The sequence below is a fragment of the Erpetoichthys calabaricus genome, chromosome 2, assembly GCF_900747795.2.
Source record: "Erpetoichthys calabaricus chromosome 2, fErpCal1.3, whole genome shotgun sequence".
Classification (NCBI taxonomy): domain Eukaryota; kingdom Metazoa; phylum Chordata; class Cladistia; order Polypteriformes; family Polypteridae; genus Erpetoichthys; species Erpetoichthys calabaricus.
The window spans coordinates 142788388-142805796 of record NC_041395.2 but is presented as its reverse complement, the minus strand read 5'-3'; the positions used below and the strand labels follow the sequence as shown (position 1 = coordinate 142805796).

The following is a 17409-nucleotide window of genomic DNA, read 5'->3' as shown; positions in this document are numbered from 1 at the left end:
GCAGATTTCCCCAGAATAAATTTTGTCCCATGTTAATTGCATGACTCAATCACTCTTCTAAAAGATTGAGCACACAACCGTCTGTGCTTACTGGATCATTTAGTTGGCTCCTCAGTAAATTAGTAGATTTGTTGTCAAATGTTTAACACTAGAATCCATGAAGCCTATGAAAAAACTTGTAATGCCAGGCCACCTTAAATTCCTTCACACCACTTCATCAGAGTCTTTATTTTGCAAATGTGTCGAGCAGCACAAACAGCAAGCAGCCTGCTATCCCATCCCCCACCAACACACCTGAAGTTCTTCCAGCTCCAAAAATAGAATTTTGTAAGGTTAAGTGAAAAGGAGAGCATTCAACTATTATAGGACTGCTTTAACTCCCTCCAGAATAAAGCCCAGAATCAACAAGAGTGCCGTTTCCATATTGACCAATTGTCTTCTGCACCCAAAAGTCTAAGTCTGAGGAGAAATCAGAGTTGGACACTGCTACTTGAACTATCAGTCAAACATTTCGAACAACAGGACCAGCTTAAGTCTTACATTGCTTGGGATTATGCATTACCAGACTGCTTGACACAGATAACAGATGCATTGTGAGGTAACCAGTATAGGCATAGAACAGTGAAAGACTGTGTGACCAGTGTAGGCCTGCAACAGTAGAGACAGTAATGCACTTTGCCTTCACCACTATAACTTTGGGAAAATATGGAAATACCTCTCAGTTCTCCTGGCAAAGACAAGATCTGGGCTGAAGAGTTTGTTACATGCTGGTAGCTAGGGGCATGATCCCAAACTTGTATTTAGTTACTAGGGGGTTCACCCCCTGCTCACTTTGCTTGCCAACCCCCCGTCCTGTGCTATGCGCCAGCCACTTCACAACTCTGCTGCTCGTGTTGTGAAGAGGGGGGCTGAACGTACCCCAAGGAGACACATTCAATCCTCCAAAACCCTCTCTTAAACGGTGATACAATGGGAAACAAATACAGTTTTTTTTTTACTTCCTGTTTGCTCGATTAGCACGGCATCTCACACAGTGCTTCAAACATTTAAAAGCCTGTACAGCAGCTGTCTTTGTCATCTACTCTTTGTCTTTTATTTCCAGTCCCTGATGTGGTTAAATCTCTTGCCACAAAGTCTTGTCTCACGGGACATGAGTTCTTGATATTTTTTAGTTTATAATTTAAAAATGCTATAAGAATCTGAAAATCTAACAACATCACATTAAAGTTCGATATATTCTGAAAAGAATGATACCAAATTTACAGTATATATGTAAAATAAGCCAGATTTAAAACATGACAAAAAAGTCACATAAAATCGTTGCACTTTAAGGCTTTTATATATATAAAGTAGATATATTTTATAACTAAATTGTTAATGCCTTAGCAATACAGTCACTGATTTGTCTTTCCAGTAATGTTCTGATTATTTGTTTTGATTTGATTCCGTTTGCTTTTGCTATCTTGCGAATGAACATTCTTACACCATTTAGCTCTCATTCCTGCCTTGAACCTATTTTTTTGTCTTTGAAGCTAACTGTAATAGCTGTATTAAAAAGTACTGATTGAGTCAGTACCTATAAACAGGTTATATTCTCCAAAGATGGATAATGGACAGGAACATATTGATTTTGCTTTTACCATTTAAAAAAAAAATGTACTTATTAGATGCACGTAATAGCCACAATTGTGTGTTCAGAAGTCAGAACAGGCTGAAAATGGTAAATTCACAGTGTCCTGCTACTACTTTTCGTATCAATGTTCTTGCAAGCTGCACCACTGTTTCTCCACTGACATACTTTTTCATAGCTTCTCCTTGTTTATATATATTTTTGGTCTTCTTAAAATAGGTGTTTTCCATCTAATGCATTGACTTTAAAGTAAGCGACACAGTACACATTGCTGAAATGCTACGGAACATTTGTGCTGTTAATATTACAAAGGCCCCAGTTTATTTCTGACCCTATCTTTGACATCCCATTATAGGCTCTATTATAAATGTTTAAATTGTATGAGGAATGAAATTTGAAACACCCTGTTGCAATGTCAACTTTTTAAACCCATTTTTGGCATTTTTCAGAGCCGGATAATAAATTATTTAGCCACTTCATTAGTCCCCTAAAATAGCTACCTACTGGAGACCACTGACCCCTGGTAGCAGATGAATGTCCACTAAGGTTGTTTCAAGGGTTCACTTGACTTTTCTCCATTTTTTTTAACTAATAACCTTCCATTTCAGTTCTTACATTTTATATTTTATTCAGCCTTAACTTTTTCTTTATAACAATGCCAAATGAGGTAAGAAGGACTCATGAAGCCATCTACAGTCTAACGAAAAAAGCACCTTATGTAGAGGAATGCGCAGTTGCTCAGGCCAGTGGTTGTAACATGTAGATACTTCTTCATGATATTAGGTCCATTGTCAATGAGCAGCTGGTGGCCACAACTGAACTGTTTTCCAGCTCAATCTAACTAAAAAGGTTGTCAACTTAATGCTTCCACATCTTACCTCAACTAAGCACTGGTCACTTTTATCTACCCTCCTGTGAAACAAAAGAAGACTTGTTATTAAACAGTCTACAATAATTATGGTCAAAGGTGAGGAAGGATATTTCCTTGCTGGATTTTGAGCTATCCTATTGGGCTTTCAAACAATGTCTAGTCTGGCAGTGGTTGCCCCCCTCTTCCTGATCCTCCTTCATAAACACTGCTGGAGTCAAACAGGGCACCTCTCAGTTATGTTTATGTCTGGATTTTCAAGAATAAGTCATCTTGTCACCTCTGTGCTTGAAATACGGCAAAAGACAGAGAGACATGTTGGCCCTAATCCAGCCTGACACGCACACAACCCATCCCAACTCAACCCTGAATGTGACAGGGTTGGGTTTGGTTGGGTTATGTTCTGATAAGGAGTGTAAGGAGGGGGGAGATGAAGGTAGAGGTGGTCCCATCATTTTCCAGCCCTGGGCTAGCAAAGGTATTCACACTCTGACTGATATATTTGTTGAATTGTTCCTTCAAACATTACAATCTCTAAAATCTTCCCTTTCTGTCCCATTCTCTTTCTGTTACTTTTATTTACAACTTAGATCTGTTTTTAGAGTTTGTGGGTTCTAATCTCTTCTGTCCTTGCTTCCAGCCCTCTGTGTTAATTCTTGTCCTAGCTAGAAACCAGTATCAACCTTATACACAATTCTCTGCAAGGCATCTCATAATTCATTATCAATCAAGTCAGTTTGGAGCCTGGATCTTTTTATCAACTCCTTCTTTTTGATTTAATTTAGTTTTTGAAAATTTCTCTTGGTATCAAGAAATCCTAGTTATCAGCAAACCCTGCTTAAGTTTTTCACCATTTATATTCCATCCTACCTAAATAAAATGCCAGGTGAATGTCCTCTGACCCTAAATCTCTTTTTTGTTCCCTGAACACCTCAGGTACATTTATGCATATGTTTTATGTCTGCTCTTCTGTGTTCAGTTTTTGGTCTGGTGAAGCTGATTTTCTTACATCCATTCTCTTTGTTAACCTTCTATTCCTATGCTTCTACACAATTTTCTACTTGTAGACCTTTCCTTACTTCATTTATCTGTTATCCAGTGCAGTTTATTTACTTAGATGAAAATTTCAGGAAAAGTTCTGGAAATTCTCTGATTCCCATTCTCCTTCCATTCTTTTAATTTGCCCCTTTCGAAGCTCACAGCAGTGAGAATTGATTTCATGTGTTACATTGAGAAATTGTCTGGTGTCATGCAGCTACTCTTTGTATGGATGCAATGTGCTGCGGGCTACAGCTTTTATTCTTAGCTTTTCTTCTCTTTAGTGGGCTTGGTCCTGTGCTGTGCAATTGCTTGCTGGTATGTAGTGACCCCGTCACATTCTTTGATGTCAATATTGAATGTGAGAAGGTTGGGTTTGGTTGGGTTGGGGTGTGTGAAGGGGTGGGATTTGAGCATAGGGTTATTAATTTAATACTTGTTAAAATCACTTACTTTTTGCCTTAAATATTGGCTTTTTTTTAATAAAATTGTAATTAAAAGTCACATATGAAAACAATGCAAACAAGCAATATATTAGTCAGAAATGAAAATCTAAATTCAATTCACGTCAACAATTAAATATATAAAGTCAGTTCTGAATATATAAAAGCAGTATCTGGATATATTGTTATGAAATTCCCAGAAAATCAAGATATTCTCAAAATGGAGAAGACATTTTAGTACTAAACGAACTGACAATTCTAAATACAGGCTGGATTCAGAAAATTTGGAGGTCAAGTAATTTGTGTTACAAAACCGAATAGAGAAGTCAAAAGTAAAATCAAAAAATATATCTAAGGGTTTGTACTAAATTAGGAAGGAAAATCATCCTAACCAAAGATTTTTCAAAGCTGCCACAAAACATCTTTCCAGAAGTATCCCAAAGCCAGGATGCCAGAAGCTGCATGCCACCATTTTATATAGCCTGAGTGCAACGTGCCACATGACTTTTGTGTCATGTGAATGATAAACAGCATGGTAACTAAACAAAATGTTTGCGGCTATTAAAAAAGAGACACACAAAGGTAGGGATTGCAAATGAAATTAAAAATAAAATTATAATGCTAAGTCCCAGAAATACCTTGAAACATAAACAACTGAAATATAATAAAATCTTAACAAACAATGTGCAAAAATTAATCTTTATCCTTCAAAACACAAAATCATATAAAGGAACATACAATAAGTTAACTTACAAATATATAAAGTTAACATTTGACTTTATACACAGTATACACAGTAACTTGAGTATGTAAAGCAGAATCCAATATACAGTGTATGGAATAATGTTTGAATATATGAAGACAAATTCTGAGTATATGAATGGAGTTTCAAATATATAGATTCAGAGGCATTTTTAGTAAACCTAGTTGTGTCCTAATGCATTATATTGAATTAAGTTGACCAAAAAATTATATTCATTTCTGAAGAATATGCATACCCCCATTGTATTTGTACACAATGCAGATTTATTTATTGTAGATTTATTTTTGTGTGGATATATTCTTAGATATGTCATACAAGACCGATCAAGTCTACTTGGAAGGCCAAAATAGATGTTCTAACCCATGGAAGCTTATTCCCACTATTGTAAAAATGTAATTGCATTAGTCTGCATATTATTGCATTATTTCACCTTTGTGCTTTTTCTCAAAGGTATTGTGCAGTTTTGCAGATAAGATTGCATTATTTGTTGCTGATAGGATGACACATTTACAGTCTTTGTTATACCTTATGGCTTTTATGTAATTTATTAATAAAGACTTACAGTATAATTACTTAGTTTTGTATGTTTTGGTAATCATTATATATTTTAAACACTAAGCTAACATTCAATAGTATTGTCAAAGCTAACCTTGACCTGTTCTTTAACAAATGATATCCACCAGTTTTAATGTAGTTTTCATTTAGTTTTGACTTTGAGAACTTACTTATCCTAATAACAGATTTACAAGGGAAGATCATACCCTGGTCTTTTTATTCTTGTAGTCACTGTAAATTTACACATATATACAGTAACTGTGAACGTGAACTTGAACATGAATAATGTGCTGAATCTAAATTTTATGTAACACACATGTACGTAATACATACTCCTAAATTGAATATTATACAATGTTTATTCTTGTCATTTGCTGGCAATGCCATCTCCATATTTCTAGAGTTTAATAGTTTTTTTTTCAAATATTTTTGAAGTCTCTACTTGAACCTCTTAATAACAGAAATATAGAAAAAAGGTATTGCAGTGTTCCTTTTTTAAAGCATATACTGTATGTCAGCTATAGCAACTTTTCAAATCATTCATTCCATAAGCAATATGCAAATAAGAGTTTAACAACCTGTTCCTGCATTACCTGTGCCTTACTGCTACATATGCACTGGTAGTATTTTTGTTTTTGTTCTCATAGGAAAGATGTTCATGTGTGCACAGTGCTATTGGTTGTAGTCATGCAAGTAAGTTTGTTCTTGAAATATCTTTCAGAAAATATGCAGAACCTATGTTGATAGCATGATGCCCACGGCAAGAATCAGTCCTGGGAAGAGATCTTGTATTTTCTGTATATTCATGCATACCAATCAACTTACACTCACAGTCAAGTCTAGTAATTAAACCTGAGCCCCTGAAAATCTGAATGCTAGCCATTGTGCCATCAGGTCTTTTGGTTTCAAAATATGATCCATAGTAAATAAGAGAGTTAAAACTCAACTGATACTTTAAAAATATGTATCTGTTCCTGACTTGCCCGCACTACCCTTGCTAAAGTTCTGTTCTTTTTGGTTTGTTTGTGATTCTGCCTTGCAAAGGAATGGCCCATGATGACAATCAATGTTTCATCATAAATGGGTTTTGGGGTGACCCCAGCCTAAAAAATTGATTGTTTATTCCCACACTTAAATTCCTTATTATGTAGACACCCACATATAGTAGTTCATCCACCCTATGCACTTGTCCTGTTATCATTGAACTCACCTGTCTGGAAAGGAGACGCTGCCCTTAGCGGCAATACAGTTGCATGTGGGACTACAATTCAACTTCACCCAGTGTTGACTTCTACTGCGTTTCTGCTCTCCATTTAGGGAGCAACCCTCCCTCCAAATCCCCAGTGGCAAGACAGAGCAACAAGTTAAGCAACTGAGTAAGATTAACTACTTTAATCAGTTATTATAGTCTTTAACATCTTAATATATAATCTTCATTTGGATCTTGATGTTTGTTTGTCCGCGAATTCACTGCCTTGTGTGGTGTTCCTGCTGTGTTCAGTAGAGGGCAGTAGTGATGGAGGAGGAGAGGAAGTGAGGGGGAGGATCGTTGCATGAGGTTGGAGTGTGGTGATTAAAGAGGATTGAACTAAAGGAGACTACGTGCTGTTTGTACTGGCTGAATACACAACACCTTGGTTGTTACTTTTGTTTACAAACACTGTCGATAGCACTCTATGTGTTTAGATCTCGCGTTGACACCGTGCTTTGTGTTTAGATCTGGCGTCGACACCTGCTTCGTTGTCGAAATTGTGGTTTTTTGTGTTTCTATCGACTGTCGTTGGCAGCACTTCGTCTAAATCGAATGTTCACCCACTTCTTGGAGTCGGCAGTTAGAGTATATAAGTCGGGCACACTTCTGTGATTTTCCATCAGTCGGCTTTTGGAGTTCAAGAAAGAAGCATTGCTTCTTCCTTACTCTTTGGATTGCCACAAAGCAACCTGCGAGATTGGAGAAAGGTTGAGAAGAGATCGTGACAGGAAACGACAGCGTCATGAAAACGAGACGGACTATGAACAGAGAGAAGCAGAAATGCTCCTCCACCACCACATAATTACTATTCGGACAGTGATTCCGAGTAGGTTGTTCCTATAGAATCAATGCTCCAAGGGTTTTGTTTTCTAATTTTGTTTCCCTTATAAAAAAATCATAAAGCTGTGTGACGAAGGGCCCAGTTCACGACTGGCAGCCGTGTTTAAACAGGGAGCCCTTCACAGACAACTTTAACACGCGCAACGTAGTTGGGCGCACATGGCTAGTCTCATAATAATACCAAAACTGACAGTAAATAAGTCTTACAATCACAACATACAGTACTACCTGGATGTTTAATAACTGGTGCAGATGAGGCTGACTGAACCAATTAATTGCAACAATGTTCAGTTCTGCCATGTTCTTCCTTCTTTCTCTCAATTGATGCTGCTGACTTTTTAAAGTTTGTTGATCCATTAGTTGAACACTCCTAGCTGTCATTTTGACAGACTGTATCAATGCATGTTCATACAATGTACATGCAAAAAGGTATACAATGAGTCAATATTCATGGTACTTGAATACACGCTTATGTCCAATGGTTCAACGGTCATGCCCTAAGTGCGAAAAGTCCAATAATGAGTATTTTAATCCTTTATTTAGTGCTCAAATAAAGTAGCGAAAAGTGCTTGCACTTCCGTTATGTGGTTTCGACTAACTGTGCATACAAAGACTCAAAAGTTCAAATTCATAAAAAAACAAGAATTTACAGTCTTAGACTTATTATCATGAACTTTTTGTCAATAATCCTTTTAACACTTTATCATTTGCAATAAAATAATATGTATTATGTATGCTAGTATTCCTCATCAATCACTCAGACCAATCAATCAATTCAATCATGGAGAGAATTCGATGACCATCCTAGGAATCAAACCAATGAGTCACCACTCTAACTACATTAAAACATCTGAACTAAAACTATATTATTAAATATAAATGTGTAAGTTGGTCCATAAATCTGGTCTACAAAGACATTTGGTACATGCATGATGTTAAACACATTATTTAATCAATTTATCTTGATATTATTAAATAATTAATAATAGTATTAGTAATAAATATTATTTGTAGTATTAGTTCAGTAATTAGTAATACTAGAATTAGGCAATATTTTGGTAAAATTAATTCACTATATTTCATCAGAATACCGCTGCATTTACTAGAAATGTGCCTTGCACTATATATATTTCATACTCTATGTATTCAGAATTTGACTTTACATATTCAATATTTAGTGCATATGCACTTTGTATCAGATTTCACTTTATATATTAAAGTTTAATGTTATCTTTGCAGAAATGATTTTATATATTTTACATATTCATAATTTGACTTCAACTTTGTATCAGATTTCACTTTATATATTAAAGTTTAATGTTATCTTTGCAGAAATGATTTTATATATTTTACATATTCATAATTTGAAACATATACACATATAAACATATAAATATATTTAGAAAAATTCAGTTTTTTGCCTGTTTGGCACCTCATTCCACACATGTCAGTATGTGTGTGTAGTTGTTTGTGTATATATATATATATATATATATATATATATATATATATATATATATATATATATATATATATATATATATATAGCTTCCCAGACACCAGGCAGCACAAATCTAGCACAACACACATTTTTTAGATTTGGGAAACACTTCTCTTTCGCTTCCCCCCTGCATAGTACAGTCTAAAGCACCAGTACAGTCTATAAAACGGCAAACAACACTTTGTCTCTGCTCTTTCAGTCTTCTATTTTCACCTTCACTCCTCCTCAGACAAGCATTGTCCTCTTCCTCCAGACTCTGGCTCCCTGAATGAAGACAGACAGCTCTTTATATTCAAGATCCCAGAAGTACTTATGGTGTAGCATAATTGTGGCACCCCTTGGCAGCACCCCCAGAACCCAACATAGAGCCCTGTGGAAATTGGCTGCCAAATAGCAGTTCAGGGGAGATAGCACCCTTGTAATATACATACACACCCACGCATATACCTGTATATATATATATATATATATATATATATATATATATATATATATATATATATATATATATATATTCTGAATACATTATGTAAGATATAAATATTTATACACGGATTTTGCACAAAAAGTCAGAATAGCAATCAATAATGTTCCTCCTTTCTTTTCTCTGCCTTCCTGTTTGTATAGCAATAAAATTAAAAAAATAATACTGCACTTATTCTACTTAATGTATTGTTTTCATAGTATAAAATGGAACATGTGTTGTATCCATCAGGGCATTTTTTCTGTTATACGTTTACTCTATTCTCTGTAGATTATTTTGATTTTTTTTTGAAAGAATCAAGTGCATTACATTGATCTATCCACTTTCACTTCTATTAAAATGCTCTTAAGAATATTAAATAGACTTGTGGGCTCAATGAATGAATATCACAGTTTTTTTCATCGTAAATTATAAATGGTATATGGATCGCTGTGAAAGAACCAGATTGTTATGAAAACTTGGTAGATTGGTGGGAAACAATGATGTGCTCAGGATGATGCCAGGTCTGATGGAAAATTACATATCTCCTTCCCACTCCTTGTCTAAATAGCTGACAATTTTCAAGGAGGTCAGGAAGGATGCATAACTCTAGCAAATGGAATTTTTAAGTGGATTTAGAGGAATCCAACTGTGAAAATCCCCCTATGCAAAAATCAGACTTCAAACAGTAATGTGTTGAGCAGTGGTTGCTTATGATTTTTTTTTTTGTTAAGGAGCAGGGTGATTGGCAAAGGAGTTAGTCTCCTGACACATAAACGTGCACCAAATAGCTAGATTATTAGCAGTTCAATAATAAAATGTCATTTGTCTAAGTTTGAAAGCTACATGCAGCCATATCAATTGTGTTTTTAGGAAAATCTCCTCACTATTTCCATCCATTTATAATGAGAATATCAGTGTAATAAACTGAGTAGGGCTGACTAAACTTTCAGGAGCCCAGCAAAGGTCTTTAGCTCCTTCATATATGCTTTTAGGTAGTAAATTTTGGATCTGTTCCTTTTGTGCTTTCATTGTGCCTTGCTTGGTACAGATCCCCGAACAGGTCTTCATAGGGCATTCAAACCAGCTGCCCATTCCACTTTGGCTTCAGCTTATTTTTGAAGCATTAGCAGTTGTACACCAGTTTCATTCCAGACTGGCAGATTTCCTGCCCTATGATGAAGAGTTAATAAAGAAACCTTACTTTTTACCATCTTATTCATTAGCTTACTCCCTAAAGTTTCCAATGACAGGTGCCGATATTGATGAAGAATGACTAGTAAATTGAAAGATTTCTGTGATGGTTTAGCTCTTGTGTCATCACCGTCATTCTTTATAAAACCCACAGTGTAGCAACCACTACATAAATCAAAAAGCAAGAAAATCGTAAACAGGCAAAAAGAGAGTAGAAAGCTTTGATGAAGTCCAGTAATGTGGAAAACTTATTCATTGTAAGTACAGTGCTTGATTTGAAACACAAGCAAATGAGACTAAAGGACCCCATTCACTTGCAGCATCTCCTACTAGATACTGGATGGTGTCATAAGACCAAAGTACTATTAGACAGGATTATAAAAGACCTACTCAGATATCTCTGGAAGCAGAAAGACTTGATTCACAGTTGTACTACAAGAATTGGATCCCTGTTGCTGTTCCTGAATCAAAGATTCTCCTATTGTCCATGTTTGCCATGCAACACAGAACCATTGTCTTCAGTATTTTTCTCATCGTTGTAAGGCTTCTCCATCCATCCATCCATTCATCTATTTTCCAACCTGCTGAATCCGAACACAGGGTCACGGGGGTCTGCTGGAGCCAATCCCAGCCAACACAGGGCACAAGGCAGGAACCAATCCCGGGCAGGGTGCCAACCCACCGCAGGACACAAACAAACACACCCACACACCAAGCACACACTAGGGCCAATTTAGAATCGCCAATCCACCTAACCTGCATGTCTTTGGACTGTGGGAGGAAACCAGAGCACCTGGAGGAAACCCATGCAGACACGAGGAGAACATGCAAACTCCACGCAGGGAGGACACGGGAAGCGAATCCTGGTCTCCTAACTGCGAGGCAGCAGTGCTACCACTGTGCCACCGTGCCGCCTATGTAAGGCTTCTCAACCATCTCAATCATCTCAGTCACAAAAATGTGCCCTGCCCAATCAAGAACATCTGGCCCTGGTTCTTTCCTATTAGTCTGACATGTCTTTCAGTTCAGATGTTCTTCAGAGTAATCTTTCTATTCATCAATAATATCATCAATCAAGATTATTGTTTCAGCGCCCTTAAGAAACAGCCTGAATGACATCCTGATTCATCCTAAGTTGTTAATTTATCATAGCCTCTTTGAGATCTGCCATTATTATTCTCTGTGGCTTCACCAAATCCTTTTCTAAACAGAAGCTGTGATTTTTTGTAATTTCCTCATCTGTTCATACTTCTCATTGTAATTCATTAAAACAATGTGGCTTAGTTTAGTGACTGACTATATTATAGTGTGCTGCATATCCAGAATACTTACAATCTTATTAGTACCCAAGAACATGTATTTATATAGCACGTTTTCATAGAAAAAATGTAGCTTAAAGTGCTTTACAAGATGTGAAAAAGAATGTTATAAGAAAGGAAAAACAAATAAGAGTAGGCAAAAATATTACTGAATAAGTTACATAAAAAACAAGTCTATACAATCATATAAAACAGATATATTGTATAAGTAGTAGAAGATTAGGGTCCTTATATATAATATCATGATGCAAGTCTCTAAAGATGAGTCTGGTAATAAGATCAGATGGCCAGGAGGACAGAAAAAAACAAAAAAAAAAGAAGGGAAAAAAAATCTGCAAGGGTCCCATGGCCAAAAGACCACCCAGCTCCACTGGGAATGCTACTTAACATAAATGTTCTTATATAAGTCCTTTGGTTTTCAGGCTTCATATGAGAGGATACGATGATGTCGGTCTTGACAGCTGATGTACCTGCCTTCATTCCAGCATCACAGGTGGTTGCATGGTGCCTTGATCAGTTGAAGTTGGAACCAAGCAACACCACAAAAGAACCAGAAAAGACAGCAGAGAAAAGCAGAGATTAATAAAGATTCTAAATCCCTGAAGAATACGATAATTCTGTGACAATGTGGTCTGTTGGGAGCATGCGCTAATAATGCGTTGCCGCACCCACCACATAACAAACAACCTGGATTGGGACCCGAGTGCAGCGGGTGACACCTCAGCACCACACTGAAAAAGTGTGAGTTTTTTTTACCGTGGCTGGAGTGCCAATCCTGCTGCCATCCCCCAAGTTTTTTCTGTAAGTAGGAGGACCTGCTTGCAGGGCTGGATGTACGTTGTCAATTAGGTGGACAACTAAAATATAGCTATGAAAAAAAAATTAAAATGATGGGTTTTTAGTAGATTTTTTAAAATTATTCCACAGTATTAACCTGAAAAAGTATTCCAGATTTTAGGTGCATAACAGTAAAAGGCCACCTCACCACTTCTTTTAAACTTGACTCTTGGAATTACAAGCAGACCACCATTCGAAGATCTAAGGTTTGACTTGGAGTGTAGTGAAACAGAACTTCCAGAATATGATAATGTTAAAGATTGAAGTTTTTTCTGCATGTATTAATTCATCATTTTTTGTGGCGTTTTATGGTGTTTTACCATGGATTATCATTATGGATTTATTTGTTTTTGCAAAGTTTACTTTGTTTCATTTCAGCCATCTTTTGTTATGTGATGTGACTGCAATCAGAGCTCCAATGACTTCCGCTATAAATGTGGTCTCAGTGACATGTTTCATTATCCCTACTGGATAACTTATAAACAAAAAATTGTAGTGTAGTTAGATTTTTAGACGTAGGCCATGTGTTAGGTCTTGTTTTAATTTCAATAAATTTTTCTGCTCCTGACTTTGACATACGGTTTATCCTCATTTTACTTTACTGGGTACTCTTCTGTACCCATTATTGACTTTAGCCTGTCCCTCACTATGTTTTGGTCTGGCATTTTTCCTCCTGTTCAGTCTTTTAGCTCATAATAGTCCCTGGAGATGCCATCTCTACTCTGCCGCATCCCACCAGGTTGTGTGTTAACTTTAGATTTTGTGTAAAATGTAATTTCTAGAATGTACTGTATGTTTAAAGATATGTATGTTTATTTATGGACGGTACGGTGGCGCAGTGGGTAGCACTGCTGCCTCGCAGTTGGGAGACCTGGGGACCTGGGTTCACTTCCCGGGTCCTCCCTGCGTGGAGTTTGCATGTTCTCCCCGTGTCTGCGTGGGTTTTTTCCGGGCGCTCCGGTTACCTCCCACAGTCCAAAGACATGCAGGTTAGGTGGATTGGCGATTCTAAATTGGCCCTAGTGTGTGCTTGGTGTGTGGGTGTGTTTGTGTGTGTCCTGTGGTGGGTTGGCACCCTGCCCGGGATTGGTTCCTGCCTTGTGCCCTGTGTTGGCTGGGATTGGCTCCAGCAGACCCCCGTGACCCTGTGTTCGGATTCAGCGGGTTGGAAAATGGATGGATGGATGGATGTTTATTTATCTGTCTATCTATTGACATACATAATTACTTTTATATAATGCCTTTTATTTTCTCTCTCTCTATATCATCTTCTCTATCTGTATCTGAATCTATCTATCATAAATGCACTCATTAGTTGTTATACCTTCAGCAAAAAATAGTTGTACACAGAATGCAGTTTTCCAATTTACATAAAATTCAGGATACCAGTCAACTGACATATGAGGAAGAAATGGTTGCAAAACAAGCACAAGGAGATAATTTATTGGTCTAAAGAAGGCTTACATATGTTGGGGCTGTTAATATCAATTAATCTCCCACAAGGTTAATGATACAAGCAGCTGTAATTTGTGTCCTGCAAATGCAAAACTGGGGAATGATATCCTGTAGCACATCCAAAATAGCCTTGTACAACAGATCCTCCAGGGTCTCTGTGGCCTTCAGCAGATGCAGACTGGGCTGTATTTGTCATTATAAAAATCCCAAATCATCTCTGTGATAGAGAAGATTGCTAATGACACTCACTAGGCATTTCCAAGAAATGTGTTATGATAATTATATTGTTGGAAATTAGTGCTCTGCAAATAGGCTGCAAAATCAGCATGGTGTCTGGTAGGATCTAGTCCATAAGAACAAACTATTCCTAACAAGCAGAAGAGGATGTGACTCCTAGGTGTGTGAGATTTGAGAACATTATATGGACAGCTATGTTGTCTGCATTTCCTCTGTCTACAAATTCAGTGATGGTCTGTTACCACTCCATCTTAGGGTGCTCAACACCATCACCAACTCAGATGCATCCTGAGACTTTATACTGAACACTGCAGTGATTTTTACGCTCATAGTCCAAGATGTTAGCAGGAGTTAACTGAAGTAACCTCATTTTTGTGAATTATGATGGAAAGTGTAGACGTAGTAAGCGGGATGGTCTGTTGAATGGTCTACTTGTATTCTCTTGAGTAAATAAAATTAGTAATTGCAGATGGGAAGAAACAAATAGCACAATCGGAGGCATCTGAAGGATTAAACCGATTGGTTTCACAATTAGTCCAGTTCTGTAGAAGGATATGACAACACTATTACAAAATTGTTATAAGGAGCCTCTCAGCAGCAAAAATGTTATCAGTGTCCATTTAATATGGAGGCTGTTACTAAAAAAAGCTGCTTTTTTAAAAGGCACATGATAAACAAATAAGAAAAACACTACTACTACTATTACCAATAATAATAATAAATAATAATAATAATAAATAACAGCTGCTTCACTATTGGATATAACAATATAAAAATAAGGAAATATTTCATGAGAACAGATATTCTGCCCAACAACCCCTATTCAACTAATTTGTCCAAACAAGCAACTGTAAAGAACTAAAGTTCTTCAAGGTAAACAAAGAATAGCTTTTAATATTTGAGCAACATTTTCTCTTGTCAAGCTACTATCTACAGTATCTGCCCATGTAACATACCCCTTATCCTAAACAAAATATCCCCTTTGGTGTCCTTTGCCTGGCATTGGTTATTGTCATCTATCTATATAATAGATTTTTTTGGGGTTGACTGTATCTGTTTTCTCTTGTGCACCTCTCCCAGAGAAAATAGTGTAAGAAAGCCTCTGTCTGTCTTTTTGCAATTTATTGGAGGTAAAGAGAGTTTTATTTGCTAGTCTTGTTCAGTGAAAAGCAGAGCGGAAAGAATTGTGCACCCTGTTTAACAGATCTGACAGAGGTTAGGTGGGTCAATCTCAACACTCTCTGTGCCTATCTGATGTTTCCCAAGTGACTTAGTGTTACTTCTGTGATGAGGGTGATATGTGAGGCTGGTCTCTATCATGATTTCACTGTTAAAATCAGTTAAATTTGGAAATCATCTATGAGAAGCAATGGTGCATGTCTAGGCACCTTCTTCAGGGGTATCTGTACTAGTGACTGATGGACCCTTGTGGGCCTTTGCACCTGTCACAATTGCCTCCAATAACTAAAACATGGATGAGCTGTGGTGATATAGAAAGGAAAACCTGACAAATGAAGCCTTTGCCTGTTAAGACTGTATATTTATGTCTAGGTGAATTTCTTTCTTAAGAGATCAGAAAAGAGAGACAAATAGAAGGTTTTAAGATAAAAGCTTACATTTACATATACATATACATCCTTATACTTACTTTTATTTAAATGGGCTATAAGTTGCATTCTTGTTTAGAATTGTACTTTCCAGGTGATATAATGTAGTCAATAAGTTAAAAATATTGTCTACTATTGTAATTTTACTGATTGAAAAATGTATGTTGCTCTTTTGCCTTGTTAAAACACACTTTACCATTACCCCTTAATGTGTAGCCTTTTTCCTGATCAGATTTGGAACTTTCTTTTCAGAAACTCTCCTTAAACTGCACAAAGAAGGAGAAGTGCTCCAGACCAAACATCATATCTGTCCAAATGCAAGGGGATGCTGATTACTTTGCAAGCCGTCTTGGAATTCCATCCATTGAGTTCTCATATCAAGATGCAAAAATGCAAGAGGTAAAGTTCCATTGCCTTTTCACTGAGTAAATTTAAGGATTGGTGTGTGTGTGTTTCCTGCAATGGGCCATTATGGATTGGTTGCTTACTTACACCCAGTACAGCTGGGATAGGCTTTGTCCCTTAGTAACCCTACATTTGGATTACATGGGTTAAATAAATGCTTGAATTCCAGTTTGATTCCCCTTTGAGGGAAATTAGTAGGTACTCCCTGTATTCATATAGGATTCCTCCCACAGTCAAAGGATATGCAAATTATGTTAAACTGTACCTTTTTTCTAATTAAATATGCATGTGTGCCTTAGTGTGTCAACAGACTAGTGTCCCGCTCAGTGCTGCTTTTACACATTGATGCTGGGACACTTGCCACTTCCGCACGTCCTCGTAAAGGAAAATTGGAGTTTATAAAATGGATGTATAGATGGAAAGGAGGTAAAAATGTAAGTGAAAGGAGTAAACAAAAAAATTTGCACCTTTGGGCCATAGACAGTGTACTACCTCAAAAATATTATTGATTTGGCATCACCTATGGCTGACTGGCAGTGTGCCGATACTCTTATTACAAAAGTTGTTTATCCAAAATGTGATATAATCACTGTGGTGGGTTGGCACCCTGCCCAGGATTGGTTCCTGCCTTGTGCCCTGTGTTGGCTGGGATTGGCTCCAGCAGACCCCCGTGACCCTATGTTTGGATTCAGCGGGTTGGAAAATGGATGGATGGATGGGTGATATAATCATAGCTGCCATTGCTTGGAAGACTTGTAGATGAAGATTTTGTTCTTTTAATAAATCAGAATTGCGAATACACATTATACTGTAAATGTTCATACTATTGCAAGAAATTCTAGAAAAGCAACTAAAAGAGAACTAATCAAGACATCCGAGTTAATGCAAATTTCAATTTAATTTGACTTATTCTTATATAATGACTTTCTTAGAGGGGTGTAACTGACATTAGCTCCCCGGAGAAGATATTTTGAAATTATCAAACATTCTTTTAAAATTTCT

The 17409-nt window shown here is 36.8% G+C and overlaps 1 protein-coding gene across 2 annotated transcripts in view; it reads left to right on the top strand.

The window, feature by feature from the left end:
* The window catches only part of LOC114646412 (inactive N-acetylated-alpha-linked acidic dipeptidase-like protein 2), a 1943185-nt gene that overhangs the window by 1516671 nt on the left and 409105 nt on the right, over positions 1–17409 (top strand). For both annotated transcript variants that reach the window (XM_051923949.1, XM_051923950.1), the window contains one exon: positions 16255–16401. In XM_051923949.1, the coding sequence (XP_051779909.1) occupies positions 16255–16401 (147 nt within the window). The remainder of the gene's footprint in view (positions 1–16254; positions 16402–17409) is intronic.